At 42.1% G+C, this 21,125-nt stretch overlaps 1 protein-coding gene across 3 annotated transcripts in view; it reads right to left on the minus strand.

The window, feature by feature from the left end:
• PRKD3 (protein kinase D3) overlaps positions 1-20,827 on the minus strand; it is a 70,917-nt gene extending 50,090 nt beyond the window's left edge. The window contains exons 1-3 of one of the 3 annotated variants that reach the window (XM_072992687.2): positions 20,636-20,793; positions 13,850-13,936; positions 10,668-11,612 (exon numbers count right to left, since the gene is read on the minus strand). In XM_072992687.2, the coding sequence (XP_072848788.2) occupies positions 10,668-10,958 (291 nt within the window). In that variant the 5' untranslated portion in view covers positions 10,959-11,612; positions 13,850-13,936; positions 20,636-20,793. Of the gene's footprint in view, positions 1-10,667; positions 11,613-13,849; positions 13,937-20,635 lie in introns of all 3 variants that reach the window. The other 2 variants (XM_020788159.3, XM_072992690.2) reach the window with 2 other exon arrangements.
• Between the last annotated feature and the right edge of the window lie 298 nt (positions 20,828-21,125).

Below are 21,125 nucleotides of genomic sequence, written 5' to 3' on the forward strand. Positions count from 1 at the left end.
TCTGAATTACTCACGCCCCTTCGCCACGACAAGGCAGCTATCCATGAAGGGAATCATGGTCTCACTAGGATAATGCAAACCATGAGGGCTTGCCATTTTTACTGAGGAAGCCCCTTCCACCTTCTAGTGACCAGAAAAATTGTTGCACTAAAAAAAATGGGCATTAGGGATTACTAGAAATACTGTGTGAGCTTATTTAGGTCCCTGGAAGCTACATGGCGTGCATGATCCACATGCTACCCACTCTTGGTTTATGCTTCTTGCATCTATGCAGGAAGTAAACTAAAAAATATTGTGATTTCAACTCCCCAGCTAAAATAGCACTTTCAGTTTGCTAAACAAATTCCTCTAATTTTCCCTCCCATCTAGTAATGCTTCTTCCCACCTCCAGTCTCTGGAATGTATCTGCGAAAACTCTACTCTTTGTTCATCAGCTGTAATTCCCACTGCAAGGGCCCACAGGTGTTTCCTCTAAGCAAGACACTAAGGGCCAGCTTTTGACTGGATCTTCAACTGAAGCAGTACACCAGTAGCTTTGCTCCCTTCAGCCTTTTGTGTATAGACACCAATAAATTTACAGAGACCTGGGGGAAACGTGGTGGCGCTGTGGGCTAAACCGCAGAAGCCTGTGCTGCAGGGTCAGAAGACCAAGCAGTCGTAAGATCAAATCCACGCGACGGAGTGAGCGGCCGTTGCTTGTCCCAGCTCCCGCCAACCTAGCGGTTCGAAAGCATGCAAATGCAAGTAGATAAATAAGGACCATCTCGGTGGGAAGGTAAACAGCGTTCCGTGTCTAAATCACACTGGCCATGTGACCACGGAAAGATTATCTTCGGACAAACGCTGGCTCTATGGCTTGAAGAGCGGGATGAGCGCCGCGCCCTAGAGTCGGACACGACTGGACAAAAATTGTCAAGGGGAACCTTTACCTTTACCTTTAGGGGAGAAACTTATAGCTTTGATACAATAACTCTTCTCAGTCAGGAACCTAGGTGTAAGATTTTTATGGATTACGGTAATTAAGGAAGAAAGGGTTACTCTTTTTTATTTTAAAGACTGTCTTTCAATATAACAATTCAAATTTGCATGCAGAGTGCAAGAACAATTAAATTAAGAGAACATCAGAAATTGACTTGAAATGGCCTAATTCAGATCAATTATGAATTTTGGGCTGGCTTGCACAACACCAGGATGATTCACTGCTTAAATCCAGTAGTAGAGTAGTCCCACTGAATCAGCAGGGATTTGGCCAGTCAACACCTATGTCAATTCCATTGATTTAGTGGGCCTATTCATTGCAACTTACTACTGATCTTCAGCCAATCTTTTCTGCAATTTACCAGTGCTCTTGGGCCATTCACATATCTCTTGTGTCTACATAGAATACCAAATTATGACTTCAGCATTGCAAAGATTAGAAAAGTTCCTATGGTTTACACAGACCAGTGACAACTTTTTCATCTCAGAACAGTGTAGCTCTTCCCAATGAGGTATTTCATATTCTTTGATGTCAGATATTTCCAAATTGTGGTTTTAATCCAGCTTTGTCTATATTTAGCTGCCCTGATTGCTTATGAAATGAACAACAACAAAAGCATAAGTACTGCAACACCACTTACTGAAATCTCAGCATTAGCCAATTCTGGTCTATGGCCATTATATTAGCTTTTAAAACATGTATTCTTGTTCTGCTGGTTTATGGCTCATGCTGAGTATTTCTCAGAAACATTTTTCCTAAATAAAACAATTATTTATAAATACGGGAATTCATCTTTGAATGCCATTTTTAAGCCATTAACTATGCCAACATTTTCACTGGTGAAGCATTAATGAGAGTCACACCAAAACTGAAATCAGTCTTGCCCGTGCTCTTGTATTCTGTAATTTAAGCAAACAGTGCCTTCAACATCAAAAGAACACTGAAATTGTTGTTTTTACTGTAAGCCGCCTAGAGTGGTCTAATATGATCAGATAGGCGGGATAGAAATAAAATAAATAAATAAAATATAAATAAATAAATAAATATTTAAATGACAAGATAGATTAGACTCTACAGTGGGTTACAAAGTGTGGTCCTGGGCCCACAAGAAAACAGGAGTTTTTTTTTTAACTTCAGAAGGTTCTGAGCAGAAAACTGCCCCTGCACCTGCCAAAACTGCCCATGGCTGCTCTACATAGTCCATTCATTTTGTGTCTCTAATTCAACCACTTAAATGCTACTCCATTACAAAAACTAATTTACTCTATTCAGTTGCCAAACAGAATGAACAAAAACAGTCAATAAACTCTCCTGCCTTGCAATAAATGGCAGAAACAATATTTAACAGATTTTCTAATCTCATAGCCACCGAGTAGACATAGTCTAGAGGGGCGGGGTAAAAATCTAATTAATTAATTAATTAATTAATTGATTGATTGATTGATTGATTGATTGATTGATTAATTAAATAAATAAATAAATAAATAAATAAATAAATAAATAAATAAATAAATAAATAAATAAAACAGCATCATGCAATCTCTGATTTTCAAGCCATTCTCATATTCCTGGCATGAGAAAGGCCCTCTGTCACATCAATTATAATATATAGATGCATACACACTGAAGTTGTTATTGAACTAGTCACTATAGTTTGTTTAAATCAATGGGGAAATGCATTAGAGATGGACACTTACTGCCATTCAGTGGATCAGACCCGCAGGTGTTGCACTGGCACCCCGGATTCCTCGCCCAGGTTCCCATCAGCACACCAGCAGAAGCAGCACAGCAGCCTTCCCTATCTCTCCTCCTCCTCTGAGTGTGCACTCATGGGAGGAGAGAGGGTGCGGAATCCAGGGAGCCCACACAACACTTGTGAACACATGTGGGCCCAATCCAACAAACCCTGCTGAACAACAGTAAGTGCCCATCTCTAGTTTGCATATGAAGCTGAACACTGCAGTTTCAATTCTGAGACCCAGTTGTAAACGGCAACTAGAGTAGACACATTGAATCAATGGAATGTACTTAAGTATTGACTCATCAAGTCCCCACTAATTCAATGGGCCCACTCTAATTGTGACCTAATACTGGATTTCAGCCGTAAAAGGGAAGGTAATGTTTGCATGAAAGAGAATTCTCATAGAAATAAGCAATTATAACCTAGGGAAGGTGGCCATCCAGTTCCAAGTGTGCTTGAAGAAAACAACCAGAAGCTGGGCCAATGCATTAGACCACAATAGCTGAAGAGCCTCAAATGAAGTGCCATCTGTAATAGTACTGCTGCAGCCACAGCTTAAAAATGGACTTACTTTTGCTATGACCTGGCTTTCCTTTACCAGCGAAGCTACACATGCAGTGATGCCCCAACAGCCCTGATCAGAGCACTGGCCACAGGAATATCCCTTAAGCTGGTGCCTTGGTTAGGACAGTTTTACCCGCGCCATACCTCCCACATCATCCTGAAATCCCTAGCATTATATTCTATCAGTGATGAGAGATAACAACATAGTATCCCATTTGCTCCTTTCCCTCTCATCTGCAAAGGTCAGCAACACAGCTGAGGAAGGAGCTCCCCTTTTCACAAAATCACAGAATAATGGAGTTGGAAAGGACCTATAAAGCCCTTGAATCCAAACCATTTATCAATGTAGGAATTCAAATCAAAGTACTGTATAATGGCTTCTAACTTTCTCTTGAATGCCTCCCGCATTGAAATGCTCACTATGTCCTCATGTAATTTTCTTATTTCTCTAATGGTTAGGACGTTTTTCTCATATTCATCTGAAATCTGGCTTCCTATAACTTGAGCCCATTATTCCTTGTCTTGCACTATGGGATGATCTGCACTCCTCTATGTAACAGTCTTTCAAGTATCTGAAAAGTGCTATCATATCTCCCCTTGGTCTTCTTTTCTCGAGGCTAAATAGGTTCCATTTCATTGATTTCATACAGCACATAAGCAGTTCTTTTTCGGACACAGGGTTCAGAAAACTGATAATGATCACATCTTTTACAGATACTAATGTTTCATTCTGTTTAGGTTTAAAAACAGTCTGGTTAGGTACCTTGTTGTTTCAGACACAGAAAACACTGAGGTTTATATTTTTCTGCTAATACTACAGAAAGAAGATGAACTTTATGTATTATGGGAACTATTCAATGTGCCCCTTGAGAGCTCTATAACCTAGAAAGTTCCTTACTCCTAAACTGCAGTTGAAAGCAGCAGTAAAATGGCTTTTTCTATATCTCTGAACCATCATGGCAGCAATTTCATTGGCTCATCCTCTCAGGTTTCCATTAAAAGGAATGCTTTTCGATTACTGTGAATGTGCCTGCAGAGACCTCTTTTTGATCTCTCTCTCTCTCTGCATCAAAGTCATTTCTATGTGTGCTGTTTCTGCTTATGTCTGAGTAAAACTTCCTATCCTTTTAGCTGCGTCTTTGAAGCTGTCTTTAATTGTTGTCTGTGGTTTTGATCATAAAGTCTTCTGTGTCATCTGCAAAGAATATACTTCAAACCTCACCTATCCCTTCTTCTTTAACTTCAACAGTTATGGTGGAGTGAGATAAATCTGGATTTATCATGACTGCTGTGTTGCCTATTTCTTGAAAAAGCATCCAACAGCTGGTGTTCTGTGTTTCTATCTGTCCTGGTTTCTAAATATCTTGCCCTTCATCATAAAGTGATTTCAGGATCATTGCAATGTACAGTACACCAAGAGAGGGGGAACCTCCAGCCAACTGACATTTTTCTTCCAGACAGTAGAAAATGCAGGGAACTTCTGTCTTCTGCTGGAAGATAGAAGGCATTCAAGAGAAAGTTAGATGGTCATTTGTCAGATATACTTTGATTTGTATTCCTGCATTGAGCAGGTGGTTGGACTCAATGGCCATATAGGCCCCTTCCAAATCCATTATTCTATGATTCTATGTATTTAAGTGGGGACGTGGTGGCGCTGTGGGTCAAACCGCAGAAGCCTCTGTGCTGCACGGTCAGAAGACCAGCAGTCGTAAGATCGAATCCACACGACGGAGTGAGCTCCCGTCACTTCTCCTAGCTCCTGCCAGTCTAGCAGTTCAGAAGCATGTAAAAATGCAAGTAGATAAATAGGTACCACCTAAGTGGGAAGGTAACGGCGTTCCGTGTCTAGTCGCACTGGCTACGTAAGCACGGAAACTGTCTTCAGACAAACGCTGGCTCTATGGCTTGGAAACGGGGATGAGCACTGTGCCCTAGAGTCGGACACGACTGGACTAAATGGCAAGGGGAACCTTTACCTTACCTATGTATTTAAGAAGAGGTTTGCCACTTTTGAAGACAATGTAATAAAGAACTGGGATTGAACATAAGACCAACTATATTGAAAGCAGGTTAACTTTAAAAAGTCAATTAATGATAATAGACAAAGCGAAGAAGCTTTTGCTGTAACTGTGCAAGAGATGAAGCTCAATCAAGAGGGAGAGGTTAGCTTCAAACCAAAAGAATGCAGAATCAGAAGAGTGCTAACAGTTCAAAGAAATTAGAGCACGTAAGATAAGCAAAAGAAGAGATCATGTTGAACACCACTTTACGGAATGCCAGAAAAAAGGAAGATGAACCATTACAGGAAACACTGAGGCAGTGAAAAATGGAATATCAGTCTTGGAAAGATGAACAATGTACACAGCAATAGTAAGTTGGAGGGGACGCTTTTGATCTAACTTATAGTAGACCTTTGAATTAAGGAATGAATCCGTATTGGAATGGTGCCCGCAGGTTGAAACGTCCATAGGTTGAGGGTCCATTTCCCATAGGAATGCATTGAAAACCATTTAATCCGTTCCAGCCAAAGAAAAATAATCCCAGGCTTCCAAAGCTGCACCCGCTGCCCTCTGCCTTCTGTCCCCACAGGGAAGGGAGGCAGAGGGCACCAGGGACAGGAGGCAGAGGGCAACGGGTGCAGCTTTAGAAGCCCGGGAAGCTGAAAGTCGTCCCGACCTCCATGCCTGCTGCCAGCTTTCGGCTTCCCGGGCTTCCAAATCCCCTCCGCTGCCCTCTGTCTCCCATTCCCGGTGCCCTCTGCCCCCTGTCCTCCTGTCCCACGATGACAGGAGGCAGAGGACAGTGGAGGGGATTTGGAAGCCAGGAAGCCAAAAGCCGGCAGCGGGGACAGAGGTTGGGGCGGCTTTTGGATTCCCAGACTTCCAAAGCTAACCCCTCTGCCCTCTGCCTCCTGTCCCCATTGCCCTCTGCCTCCTTTCCCCACAGGGATGGGAGGCAGAGGGCAGCGGGGATGGGAGGCAGAGGGCAGCGGGGCGGCTTTGAATTTCCCACGCTTTCCCCCTGCCTATCGTAGGTCGAAGCTCTACTTAGAGAGGAACTGACATCTACTTAGAGAGGAACTGACATCAAATCAATGATCCCTCTCTAGCGCAATTGACTATATTACACAACAGGATTTTGGCCCAAGTCTTAAACCCACTATCAGCCTGCCCCCACTTGCAAATTGACAGCACACATGGACAATGCTTCTCCTCCATTACATATGTGCAGTGGCTACTGCATTATTTCCTTACCAAGAAATAATGTACAGGGTCAGGCATAGGCAGAACATTCAGCTGGAATACTCCACAAATTATCAAATATGTCAGTGGTTCCCAACCTTGGATAACCTCGATGTTCTTGGACTACAACTCCCAGAAACCCTGGCCAGCGCAGCTGGCGGTGAAGGCTTCTGCGAACTCCAGTTCAAGAACTCTTGGGTTATCCAAGGCTGGTAACTTCTGAAATACAGCCTTACTATTCCCTGGGAGTCACTCATTTAATTCACTCAGCTTTATGTATTAAACTGGACATTCTGGACCACACCAAGTGAGCATTTAATATTTTTATGTTTGTAGTATGCCAACAATTCCAACATCCACACCACAGTGGGAGAAGCAATTTAGAAACCACATACGTCTGTGATCTGGGCCATTTGGAACAGGAAGTGCATTGGCCTTATAGCTCTTTCTCACAGAAGAGGATGAAAGGAGTGGGGGAGCCCAATTTACTTCTCCCACCTTAAGTAAGCCGCATCAGTATACCACACACAGCTCTAAGCATCTGGAGGGTAAGCAAATTGGTGAGGAGACAGCTCCACACAGTACTTCTAATAAAGGAAGTAAATGAGGCTTCCCTTAGGAACTCATCAAAATCTTGAAGAAGTTTTAAAAACTTTATTTCCCCACCCACCCAACTTGGTTTTGGGTCTTGAGAAGGCACTGAAGAAGGTTTCTCTTTGAACTTCCCTGAAATAACTGCTTGTAGCAGGAAAGCACTCTGCTTGCACAGCAATTAGAAGGGATGGCCTTCAGTGAAAATCCACAAGATTTTCTTCGTAATGGAAGTTTTGTCCAGTTCAGTAGGGTCTTCATCTCAAGTAGGCAGGTGTAGGGTTTGAAGCCATGCTGCTGCTGGAGCCTAATCCAGATACTTGCTCCTAAGATTCCATGCACAGAATCCTAGCCGCTGGGAGTAGGAAACCCATTCAAGAGCAAACCTCAACTGGATTCAATGAATTTCCTGTTTTCATGTGAAGATTATCTTTCAACTTTAGGTGCCCAGAGCTTCACCTTTCTAGACAATTTCTTTTTCTTTTCTTTGGAACCTTTGGTTCTAAAGTCAGGGGATTTTTGTGGGTAGGATAGATCATGCAGAAAATATTCAGCGGTAGAGACAATGTGGTGGCAGAAAGTGTCTAAAGGAGACGTGCAAAGCTGGAAATGACAAAGCTAGGGAAGCATGGAAAGAAAAGGTGCAAAAAATCCATGTGATGGCTGAAAAAGTCATACCATTATGATCTAAAAGAACAGTCAAGAGATTTTTTTAAATGCATAGAGCACTGTGCCCTTTTCAACAGAATGAATTTGCAAGATTCTCTCCTTTCCCTGCAATCTTGCAAAGTTGCTGACATGCAGTTTGGTATGCATGAGATTCCAAAACAACCAACTCAGTTTACTGTCATTAAATCACCACATATTTAGAGAGAGAGAAAAGCAGCTAGTTGTTTCAGGTCCCCTGGACTTGGCTTTTCCCCACTTTCATTTCTTCCTTCCAGAGTTCTTTCTCTCTCACTTCTCCCCACCCCTTTTTCCTTGTAGGAAATTTAGTTCTAGGGAATAGGCTATATACATTTACCATAATTTAATCCCACTTCTTGCAGATTTGGGTTTAAATTCAGATATACTGTACTTAAGACTGACCTATTGAAACTTTGTTTCATGAACCATCTAAATGAAATGCAACAGTCCGTGGAAAAATGCAGACTGCTGTGTTAAGTCCAAAATCTAATGGCAAGCAGTGTCTTTCTTCATGACACCTACACACCAGTAGTGTGTAAGATTTTGAGTTTGGGAGAGCTCAAAACCTGAACTGTGCTGTGAAATTACAGCTGTCCCTAATACAAATATTGTTCATCTATGGACTTTAGCTTTCGTTTTGCAAAAAAATTAGTGCCAGCACCAAATTTTTCCAAACTAAGGTAAGGTATTATCCTTCAGTTAAGTTAGACCGCATGTTATTTCAATGTATTCTTAAACTATACTTTGGTTCCGCATATATCACATACATTAAAATAGATTCCAAAGAGAAATAATGGAGCATTAAGTTGAAAAACAAATAGTAGGATTTCACCCCAACCAAAATTAAACACATTGCCCAAACATGGAAGTAAACTACTCAAAGGATTATGTAAGCTGCCAAACCAACACAAAAGAAACTATTTTCTTTCAAATTTGATTTGCAAGGGTGGGGGGAACAATGAAGGAGCTGCATCTCTTAAGATCCAGTGTCATTTATAAAATCTTCAATGAAAAATAAGGCACCTAAAGACTACATTGAACAAGGTTACATACGAAGAAAACAATTTATAAAGACACAATTAGGAAATTAAACCAACTTATCAATACACCGTATCAATGTATTTCTCATGTTCTCTCATTACATTTTTTAAATGAGTCTGATCAAATGTTTTAACAATGTAATAAAGAACTGTGTTTACTCATCTGAAATTACTTATTGGTAAAAGAACATAAATCATGCTAGCAAGTACTCAAACCCAGTGTAAAAGCCATCCCAGTAAGACATGTATATCAGAGGCCTTTCATATGACATGTTTTTGAGGGGCAACCCATTACATGCTTTACAATAAATAAGAACATCTTACTCTGCACAGAAAATAACCTTCCTAATGCCAACAGGAAGAGGACAAAAATATTTGGTACAGTATCTTATGACATACTTTTGTTGCACAGTTCTCTAGAAGGGTCATGCCTGATGAATTTGTAGTACAGTAAGACTCCCGTATCAGCAGTGAATCCATTCCACAATCTACTGTGAATGCCTGAATCTATGGACAGGAGAGAACCCTATATAAAACCTACAAGGAGGTGAGACAAAGGCCACAAGGCCTGCCCCCTTGTACTATACTCCATACAAGACTGAGATAAACTGTGGATAACTGAAACTGTTTCCAATCCTGTGACTACAGAGGAACTAATAAACACAATGTATCATAAAGTAGGCACTCCCACATCTTGCCCCAGAAAGCAAGCATCTGAGCTCCAACCTCAGATGTGGAGGTCTTATATTCAAATATGTTTGCCTAATAAGTCTTCTATGTATCCCTAGGCAAGTTATCATAACCCTCTTAAACTGATGCTTCTCCCCTGAATTCATGCACTGTTTTCATGCTCCCATCACCACGGGGAGAACACAGATCTCTCACTGCAGATTCCTCTACATGTACTGCTCCCACAAGAGGAAGATACCAGAGTACGAGAGAGCCCTTCTCTCTCAAAGAAACATGTTGTCCAAGATTGCCTAATATTACTACTAAGGTCCTCTGGAGAAGATGAGAATACAAATATAAGAAATTTTATAAAGAAAATCATATTGTGCAGGTACTGATCCATGTTAAAAAAAACTGTTGATATTTATTGTTCAAGTTATTTAAAAGGCAGTCAAATCAAAATGTTGGAAAAGGTGAGATGGCTCAGTTTTTCTCCTCAACTGATAAAACAATAACAAATTCAGTGATAGTTAGACTGCCTTCTGGATTCTCAACAACTGGGCTGTAAAATCATGACCCTCTTACCTTGGTGAAGGTTCCAATGGACTAAGTGAGATGGTTTTTAAGTAAACTTGTAGAAGATAGCAGCGTTAACTTCCACTCAAATATTTCTGGTTCACAAAAGCCCTTTTCAGGTGTTTATTTCAGTGTTCAATCAATGTGCAAGGATGGTGAGAATGCTGACAAGCACACTAGTTCTACCCTCCCCTTCATTCATTATCATCCTTGCTCCCCTCCAGGATACTGAGAATGAAATTCTGCAGCAGCATTTTCTATCTGGCTGCAGAACCAGTGGTTGGGAGTTCATTTCCCAGTGTGCCTCCCTGGCAGGGGCTGGATGTGATGATCCATAGGGTCCCTTTCAGCTCTGCAGTTCTAAGATATTTATAAAGATTGTTACCTAAGCAGGCTATCCACTGTAGGAATTCACACTCAGCACCTGAAGGAAGACAAGAATGGTGAGGAGTGGGAACTATTGTGTTCATCCTAACCATCCCCTCAACACACACCCTGTACATTCATTATCCTGAATCAAAATTCAGATGACAGCAGTGGAACATTTAAAATCAGTAGCATTATATGTTGTACTGTACCTTTTGATAAACTACAGAGCAGACAAGGTCTTTGACAACAGACAGGGAGAGCTCTTGAGCTTCAACTGTAACAGTCTCGCGAGTGAGGCCAATCTGCAGGAGAAAGGAGATTCCATGCACTGATCCCCTGGAATTGGTGAGGCTTGGAGTGCTGAAGCTGCCATTGGACAATCGTCCTGAGAGCCCAGACTGTGGACTTGAAGATAAAGAAGGGGTAGGTGGAGCAGCAGCATGGGACACAGATGGGGAAAATTTCTGTACAGATGGAGGAGAAGATTCGTTTGATGACATCTGACTTGATTTAAATCCGTCAAAACCTGTCCAACAGTCAAGAAAATTTGTTGCTTTTTTGTTTACTCTGCAATGTTGCAAGTGAAATCTTGTGTTTCCCTTCTACAATTCAGGATAATTTCCTCCTGTCAAAGTCATCGTCATCTTCCTTTTCATTCTGTGCATGATGATGTTTAAGATTATTTTGGCCAGAAGTTATTTTAATGAAAGGTCCTCTTTGCACAGCTTCACGTCAGCTGATCAAAAATGCTTTGCCTTTAGCACCACATCCAGATGTTGGGAGAGGCTTACATCATTATGAAACTGTTCTCTTCAGAAGTAGAAATAGGCATTGTTTTTTCACAGACACTCTTCTTTCCACTATGTTCCAAACAACCTTAGACTTTGTTTAGGGTAGAAAGCCTCTCAAATACCACATTTAGAAGTACTGTCTTTGATGAATCTGCTTTGCAAAAGTTCTTCCCATATGTGCAAATCACAGTGATCATGAAGAAGAAAATAAGGTTAGCCTCAAGATCTCCAGGCTTTCATTTTTTTGGGAGGATGCTCATCTTACGAAAGGAAGGAACAAAATTTCTATGAACACAAGTACTGCAAACAGAGGTGGAGGGTTCACAATGGTAATCTGCAGCATTTTGAGCTGTAATGTATTGCCTAGTGGGGGAAAAAAAACAAAATTTATTTCACATATCCTAAGAATGTTACATAACACCACAATCAGCCTACTTAAAAGCAGAAATGATACCGTAGTCAAAATGCTTGTGTCACTATCTAGTTCTCCTTTCATTTTTAGATGAAAGGTACTTCATATCCTTTAGGAAGAAACCAGATCTCAATGGTACAGGCTTTGCATGCAAACAGTCCAATATCCTGGGGATCTCCACTTTAGAAGATGAGGCACCAAGTGAGGTGGAACATCTCTTTCTGAGAATTTGCAGTGCTGTTGCCACACCAAATAAGAATGCAATCCTAACTATAGTTATATTCAAAATGTTGCGACATCAACATACATGGATGAACCATAGAAAATACAGTAGATATACTGTGAAGAAAAGTTACACCAAAATAATCAGCACTGTACACAGAAAAAAAATTAAGAAGTATTTTAAAGATCTGCAATATGTTGGCTTTTTTGGCAATATGTGGGCATCCATATACAAAAATTCCTCAACCAGAAGACCAAATAACTAGGTATTCACTTAAATAACTCTCCTCCCCAACAGTCATGCAGTAAATATTTTGTTTCCCTTTGTGGATATTAGGAGGCTTTTTCCCCCAGAACACTTTCAACTAAAAAAATAAGTACTGAAAATGTAATATCAAATCTTTCTTCTACAGCTAAAATATGTTATTTACATCCGCATTTCTCAAAAATTTTACTATAGACACATAAGCATCCTAGTTCCCACTGAGTCTTTGCATTAAGCAGGAAGCAATCTCAGAAACAAAGTAGAATTTAGCTCGGTCTAAAGTACACAATCCAGAATGTGTTCTCTCCCCAATAAATACAATTGTCTTCTGCAGTCCAGATGCAAAAGGAATCAAGACAGAGTGAACATTCATCATGTTTTCATATGCATTCTAAACTGCAAGAATGGCAATTTTTTAATTATTTAGAACAGTATTCATTCTTACAACTCCCTCTTTTTTCAACTTTTATGATCCTCTCTAAATCATTTATCACAATTCTAACGAAACCAATAAAGTTTCTACAGTAACTACTACCAAGAGACACAAAGCACATTTTAAGCTTTATAATATTGGATTGTTCCTCCATCATTAACAAGGAAAACTACTACACGTTTCCCTTCCCTTCCGAAATGATGCATCATTCTGCAGTTCTTTTAACTTTCCTAAAATGTGTGGCTTTTTTAAAAAACTGAAAACAGTATAATGTGCTATGAAATAACATCAAATGGGTAATTTAAATCTTTTCAGAACTATAGTAAACATAACTTCTGTTCTTCAAACACATAAACAGTTTCCATCAGCAGTCATATATTTTAATTGATATTTTAAGATGGTTCTGTTCTGGCTTATACAGTAGGGGTGGGAAACTTGTAGTCTTCCAGACTTCGAACTTGATTTGTTACACTGCAGGTCTCACCAGCCTTAGCCAACAGCTCAGTTGGCTAAGGCTGAGCCCCCAAGGCTCAGTCCTGGGCCTGGTACTCTTCAATATTTTCAAAAAAGGCAAATGCTATTTTAGGCTGCAGTAATAGAAGTATAGTTTCCAAATCCCACAAGGTGCTAGCCCCCTTCTATTCAGCACTGGTTAGGTGCTGTACCTTGAGTACTGTGTCCAGTTCTGGACAACGACACTTCAAGAAGGATGCTAACAAATTGGAACAAGTTCAGAGGAGGACAACAAGGATGATCAGGGGGGTGGAAACCAAGCCTTATGAGAAAAGGCTGAAAGAACTGGACATGTTTAGCCTTGAGAAAAGAAGACTGAGGGGTGAAAATATTTGAAAGGCTGTCATTCAGAGGAAGGACAAGATCTGTTCTTGACCATCCCAAAGTGCAGGACATGCAGCAATGGGCTCAAGTTAAAGGAAGCCAGATTTCAGTTGAATATCAGGAAAAATTTCCTGTTAGAGCAGTACAACAGTGGAAACAGTTACCTTGGAAGTTGGTGAGTGCTCCAACACTGGAGGCATTCAAGAAAAACTTGGATAATCACCTGGCAGATATGCTTTGATTGCATTCCTGCGTTGAGCAGGGGGTTGGATTTGATGGCCTTGTAGACCCCTTTCAACTTCATTTTTCTATGATTCTGTGATAGCCAGTGGTGAGTGATGGTGTGAGTTAAACACCTAGAAGGCCACAATTTGCCCACCCATGTTACAGAAGAAGCAAATTTGTAGATTATAACAGAAACAATCACTTACAGCACAAAAGAGAGCCAATTTAAGTTGTTGTTTTAGAAACTTTCTTCCAGTTTTACATTTCAGGAACTGCAGAGTTAGCCCAAATTTCTAAGAAGAAACATATTATAATAGAAGTTCTATGGTAGTTAACATCAAATCATGGAAATAGCAAAGACAAGAGAGCTATTTAATGCCCACCTCATACATAAGCAGTAAATATTTCCACCTAGAGGGGAAGCAAAGATATCCTTCCAATGGCAACCACTTGCAATTTATGAAATGCTTGCTTCTGGGGGTTTCAAACCTTGTAAGGGGCTTTGAGGAAATCATGGCTGAAGCTTAACAGAGCATATGCAACAGAACCAGCTATTTCCATATATGTGAATCCTGGTCATAATTTATACTCCTGTTTCTTCAATGCATTGCTAAAGCTACACAAATAAACTAAATTTAGTGCATACCGTCATGTAGTAAGATACCTATATCAGTTACCGTATTTTTCCATCTATAAGACGCCACTTTTTCCTAAAATCATTACCCTAAAAATTGAGGGGTGTCTTTTACACAGAAGTAAGCTGAGATAGCTGAGGAGAGAACAAAACAGCACATACCTTGACTCTCTAAAGAGGCTTGCTTCAGCCTCGAGGCTTAGTTTCCTGCAGCCAGAAGACTTAGCTTCCTCCAATCATGAGCCTTATGGAACTGATGTCAGCTGACCCTGAACAAACCAACTGGAACACACCTCCTTGGAGATGGATCCTGTAGCCTCAAGGTTCAACAAAGACAAAATGTCCAATGTTCTCAACCCAGAAGATGAATCCCCAAAGATAAGTTTTCTTAATTTTGGGGTTAGAAAATTGGGGGGGGGGGGTTTCCCTTATTAAACAAAAAATACAGTATTTACAGGATTGTATGTACATTTCTCTAACATTACAAATGAATATATGTTAAATCTACTTAGGCAAGAATAGGTATCTCTGCCAGGTAAAGGAGAGCCTTCTACAACACAGGAAAAAGTGTCACATACTGTACAACTTTATTTTGTAAATGTTGGTCAGTTTTCACTGTGGCTGGTAGGGAGAAAGAATAGCAATCAATGGTGGGCAGACATAGGGCAAAATGGATGTTCCATATACATATGAGCATCTTTTTTCACATGTGCATATAGAAACCCCTTCAGCTTTTGCTAAGGAGGCAGGAGTAGAACAATTGAGAATTGCTTGGGACTAAGGTGGAACAGTACTCTACTTGCCCTAACATATATGCCACTGCTGATACTAAGCCTCATGGTGCAGTAGTTAAGCTGCAGTACTATAGTGAAGACTCTGCCACAACTCGAGTTCAAACGCTGCCTCAGGTAGCTAGCTTGAGTTCGATTGAGCTTTCCATCTTCTCGGGATCAGTAAACTTGAGTACCCAGCTCATCGCAAGGGCAGTCTGTAGCCTGTTAAATTGTAAAACATCCTGAGAGAACTTTAAGCACTATTGTTGTTGTTTAGTCGTTAAGTCGTGTCCGACTCTCTTAAGCACCATAGGGCAATATATAAGCAGCACACTTTGCTTTTTTATATAAATATACTCAACATAACTATATGCTCTTAGGAAAAGTACCACTGTCTTCAATGGGGAAAGAATGCTAGTATCACAAGTCCACAGGTCAATCAAGCTTAAACTGCTGATCTAATGGTCACTGCCTACTTAACAATGGGTTGAATCCAGTCTTACTCATCAATTAGACAAAAAGTGAACAGTTAGGTATAAGGTACTGGAATCAGAGCCAAATCATTTTCAACAATACTCCAGGCCAAGTTTCCCTGTAAGGTGCGCAACTACATAGTTCTGCCCACCTCCATGTAGCTTCCTCCTGCTATGCACATCAACAGCAATAGTTTTCAGCCCCTTTGGCTCTGGTTGGAACAGAACCTGGCGAGGAGGGTACTGTGTGTATATGGGGGCAAATGCGCGCATGTGAAGGGAGGAGTCCTGCCCAGTGGGGCTGAAAATTAGAGGGAGCATTGGTCCAGACCTCAATAGCTCTTTTTCTAATCTCAGAAATGACCAGTTCTTACAAAAAAAAAAACTATTCCAGATCCTTAAACAATAATGTAGTTTGAAACAGCCTTACAATTCATACTTATGTCCATAGAACCCACTGGAGGCACAGTTATCCATTTTGAGGCTGAAAAGAATGGCTTGCCAAGGTGCCACATCAGGGGCCATAACAGGCTGCATGCTGCTCATGGGGCACATAATTCACACCTCTTAAGTAGACCCACCAAAGAAATAAGAACCATCATCATCATCATCATCTTAGAATTGAAGAGTTGGAAGGGATCCTATGGATCAAGTCTAGCTCCTGTCAAGGAGACACAGGGGGGAACTGAACCTCTGGCTTCGCAGCCAGATACCTTAAACCACTGAGATATCCAGCAGTTCTTTGTGACAGACACATTGGACTTATATCCTGGCCAATGAAGAATGCACAAAGAAAAAGGCAACTTGGTCATTATAATAGGAAACAAACATTTCAGCAGAGGCATTCTGAACTAAATAAAGAATGAACAGTCGGCCGTGAGGAAAGGAATCGGCAGCGGTCTAAATGAAAATGGTCTGGATCCTGGATGAAAATTTCATAATCAATGGAAAGAAGGGTAGAGTGCATGTCATTAAAAATTACGCTATGTGGGCAGCACTTATATTCTTGCTCTCACTGCCATTTCTTCCCGTAAAGAATGCTGTACAAGTACATTCCAAGTTGAGATCTGAATGAACAAAGAAAGAAGGAACACAATGCACCATTTAATGCAACTATTCCAAGACAGCTCACAAATGGCCAGAGAACTAGCTGCTCCATAGTGTAATGATTTTTACTTCCGTTAAGACTGAAAAAAGAAATCTAAATATACAGGACCATGCAAAAAAAATGTTTGAAGCAATGCAAGAGGAGACAGTTTGGTGAACAAGAATCCACACTGCACAGCTTCCCTATACCTTGCCAAAATTTACTATCTTTTACCCAGTGAGAATTTCAGTACTACTCTAAACCTTGCACAAAATATATGATTTGTCCATACAGTGGTGCCTCACTTGACGATAATCCATTCCAGCAAAATTGCTCTAGAATGAAATCGTCATGTGAAAGTAAAAAACCCATTGAAATGCATTGAAAACTGGTTCAATGCATTCCAATGGGCGAAATACCTCAGCGTCTAGCGAAGATCCTCCATAGGGCGGCCATTTTCTGGTGCCTGTATAGAAAGGAATCCAACCTAAAACACAGCGGGCGGCCATTTTGCACAGCGGGTCGCCATTTTGAAACCCCGATGATCAGCTGTTTTGATCATCGTTAAGCGAAAAATTGATTCCCGAAGCAGGGAACCGATCATGGTTAAACAAAAAAACCCATGCAAACATTGTTTTGTAGTCACTATAGCGATCACGAAATACTCATCGTTAAACGATTTCCTCATCTAACAAGGTAATCGTGAAGCGCGGCACCACTGTATTTGCCATATAAAAGAATCACACTGATCTTACCATGCTTTCAATTTAGAAACAGCTCTCTTCCACTTTCTATGTAGTAAGTTCTTTTAAAAAATCAGTTACCAATAAACGGCTAAACTATAAAGAATCCTTTTCAAAGTCAAACACTGTCAAAGCCTTATGTAATCAGTGCAGTTCAAATCCTTATCCATTTCAGTCCTTTGCCAAGTGAATTATTGTTCCCAGCTTCTGCTGTTTTCCCTAGTCTAATTTCACAAATCAGAAGCAGGTTTCAATGTTTACATTATTTTTGCTTGTCTTCTAGTGAATATGATGAACCCTAATCTTCACTCCACTCATGGTTTACTGGAGGTAAGTGAATAATCAATCACTTTAATTTAGTTTCATGCTACCACCTCCCAGGTTAGAAGGATTGTTCAGTTGGCGATTGTTCAGTTGTCCAAGTCCTGCAGCTAAAATGCCAAGCTTACTGTCATCTTCCAAGCAGAGAATGGAAGATGAGTACTTTCTTAGCCACTCAGGATCCAAGCCACCCAGCACAGGAAAGCATAGCATAGGAACTTTGTCACAAAATCAAGAAGGAGAGAGATATGATCCTGACAGCCATTATTTCTTTGTATAACCACCAAGACTGACTAGGATTTTGCCCACCACCACTGGTTCTTCAAGGAGCTTTCTTGATGTTCAGACTATAGCAGTATTTACACTGGATCCTGATTATGCGGCTGGCATAGTGCTGCAGTTCTTGGGCATTTAAAAGGAGAGAAGATACTAAAAATATATGTTAATTAACAAGGAGACTGTGCAGCCTGGGGTGTGTACATCTGTTTGAAGGAGCATCACAGTTCAGTAGAAATCACTGTCTAGAACAGATGCATCAGACTGCAGCGTGAGTTTTGCAACACTAAAATACCAACTGGTGGCTGGATTCTGTGCTGCTTAACACATTGCAAACCTAACCACCACAAAAACATTGTCTGGGAAAGGGAACTGCTTGTTAAAGCAACAGGCATGCACTGAACTTCAAATCAACAACTGGAATAAAACTTTCAGCAACTTCAAACCTTGAAAAAGACCAACCAAGAGATAAAGCAAAGAAGGATCAGAATACAGTGCAGTTCTCCTAACCAGACTGCATTGCTGCCTTGACTCCAGTGTTCCCTATCATTTGGTGGTCCCTAGATGTTGTTATCTTTAGCTTCCCAAAGCACCTCAGCCAATACAGAAAACAGTCAGGGATAATGGGAATTGTAATCCAACAATTCAAAGTTGGGAATCACTGTGCAAAGCAACATCACAGATGGCTTGGAAATCAAGTAGAAGTTTAAAACTTCTACCTAAACTTCCATAACTCCCCAATTACACATCACCTACAGCTCTGAGGCTCCCAAACACCATGGCCTTATTAAGGCATTACCCATCATATCAAGAAGACCCTTAATTAGGTAGGCTCTTAAATTCATGCATCCCATTCAAGATTATGCCTGCCGCTCACAATCCCAGTAGTTCGCAATGGTGGTTCCCCAGATGTTGTTGGACTAAAATTCCCAAAGGTCTTCACCAGTAGGTGTGTTAGCCAGGATTTCTGGGGGTGGTAGTCCAAGGACGTCTGAGGACCCAAGGTTGGGAACCACTAACCGACACCAGGGCCTCTGTATTTTTGCATTTTTGCATGCTTTCGAACTGCTGGAAATGCGTTTCCAGCAGTTCGAAAGCATTCAAAATGCAAAAATGCTAGTAAATAAATAGGGACCACCTTGGTGGGGAGGTAAATGGCATTCCTTGTCTAGTCACACTGGCCACATGACCACGGAGGATTGTCTGCAGACAAAACGCTAGCTCTATGGGTTGGAAACGGAAATGAGCACCGCTGCCTAGAGTTGGACACAACTGGACAAACTGTCAAGGGGAACCTTTACCTTTACCTTTTTTTACACATTCACAATATAGGGACATGGTGGCGCTGCAGGTTAAATTGCAGAAGCCTCTGGGCTCCAAGATCAAAAGACCAGCAGTTCGAATCCACACATTGGAGTGAACTCCCATCGCTTGTCCCAACTCCTGCCAACCTAGCAGTTTGAAAGCATGTAAAATGCGAGTAGATAAATAGATGCCACCATGGTGGAAAGGTAACAGCCTTCCGTGACTAGTCCCACTGGCCACATGTCCACAGAAGAGTGTCCACAGAAGAGTGTCTAAGGACAAAATGCTAGCTCTATGGCCTGGAAACAGGGATGAGCACCACCCCCTAGAGTCGCACACGACTGGACAATTTGTCAAGGGAAACCTTTACCTTTACCTTACACCTTCACCGGAAGGTGTACCCTGCTCACTGGAAGGACAGATCCTGAAGCTGAGGCTCCAATACTTTGGCCATCTCATGAGAAGAGAAGACTCCCTGGAAAAGACCCCGATGGTGGGAAAGTGTGAAGGCAGGAGGAGAAGGGGATGACAGAGGATGAGATGGCTGGACAGTGTCTGCGAAGCAATCAACATGAATTTGACGGAACTCCGTGAGGCAGTGGAAGACAAGAGGGCCTGGCGTGCTCTGGTCCATGGGGTCACCACTAAACAACACCACCACACCTTCACTGAGAGGATTCAGGTATCTGCTGGATCAGAATAAAGCACCCATGCAGCTTCAGGGCTGATCTAGGCCTGGGCCGCTTTGTTCAATTCAGCTGCGATCCAACAGGTTGCCAAGTTGAGAGCACGAGAGAGAAGAGAGCGGGAGGTTTTTCCGAAACCTCACCAACCTTTTCTATCGGGCGCTACACGTCTCCGGATGAAGCTAGTTGAGGCAAGGACAGGTTAAGGCTCCGAAAGTCTCTCTTCTTGCCCGAGGGGGGGGGGGTGGGGGGGGCGAGAAAGAGCTCTTTCCCCTTCTAAGGTCCCGACGGCCCAACGTAAGAAACTGACTTTTGAAGGGAGGTCCGTTAAAAAAAAACAGCAGCAGCGAGTACATGCAACTATGCCTCGAAGCATCCTTCGGAGGCAGGGTGGAAAGGACCGGGTGGCCTCCGAGAGGAACTCCGCCTGCTCACCTCGCCACATCTGGGCACACCCGCCCCCACCCACCGGCCACATCTGGATAAGGTTGGCGAAAAAAAACCCTCCTGAGGCGGGAAAAATGGACTGGTTTCGATTCGCCTGGCGCCCCGCACCTCAGACTTTTACTTCGAGTTTCGCGTCTCCCTCATCCACACACCCACCCATCCCATTCCGTGAAGGGTGGCAACTGCCGCCGCGTCTGCGGGACCGAAAGAACTTTCTACGTAACCCCGTTCCAGGACTGCTCCTCACCTTCCCGCTTCTTCTTCCGCCGCCGCCGACGACCCCCCCCCCAACCGCCGATGACTGACTTGCGGTTCTGAGAAAGTCAGCCTCTTCTCCCGGGACTGGGTGGTTTCACACGCATCTTATTACCGCCGCTCCCACTTCGAGCACCCAGACACACACACTAAGAAGCCTCAGCCGCCCGAGATGGGAACAGCCGAGACGAAAAGCATTTCGGGACGTGAAGTCTTTCGCTCGGATCTTTCATCCAGACGCGAATGACAGAAAAAACTACGACGCCCAGCAAGCTGCGCGGGAAAGCGGCGGAGGGGACTGGACCGGCGCAGGCGCCCTGGCGGCTCGCGGAGTTTCCGTTACTTGTAGTGCCTGTGGCGGTTCATGTTCTGAACCGCGAGTGCGAGGGAGCGAGAGCGAAAGGGGGAGTCGTGGGAGCGGGGGAAGGGAGACAAAAAGTAATGAAGCGAAGGAGGGAGGCAAGGGGGACGGGGTTTTAAAT

Source organism: Pogona vitticeps, chromosome 1 (assembly GCF_051106095.1).
Source record: "Pogona vitticeps strain Pit_001003342236 chromosome 1, PviZW2.1, whole genome shotgun sequence".
Taxonomy (NCBI): domain Eukaryota; kingdom Metazoa; phylum Chordata; class Lepidosauria; order Squamata; family Agamidae; genus Pogona; species Pogona vitticeps.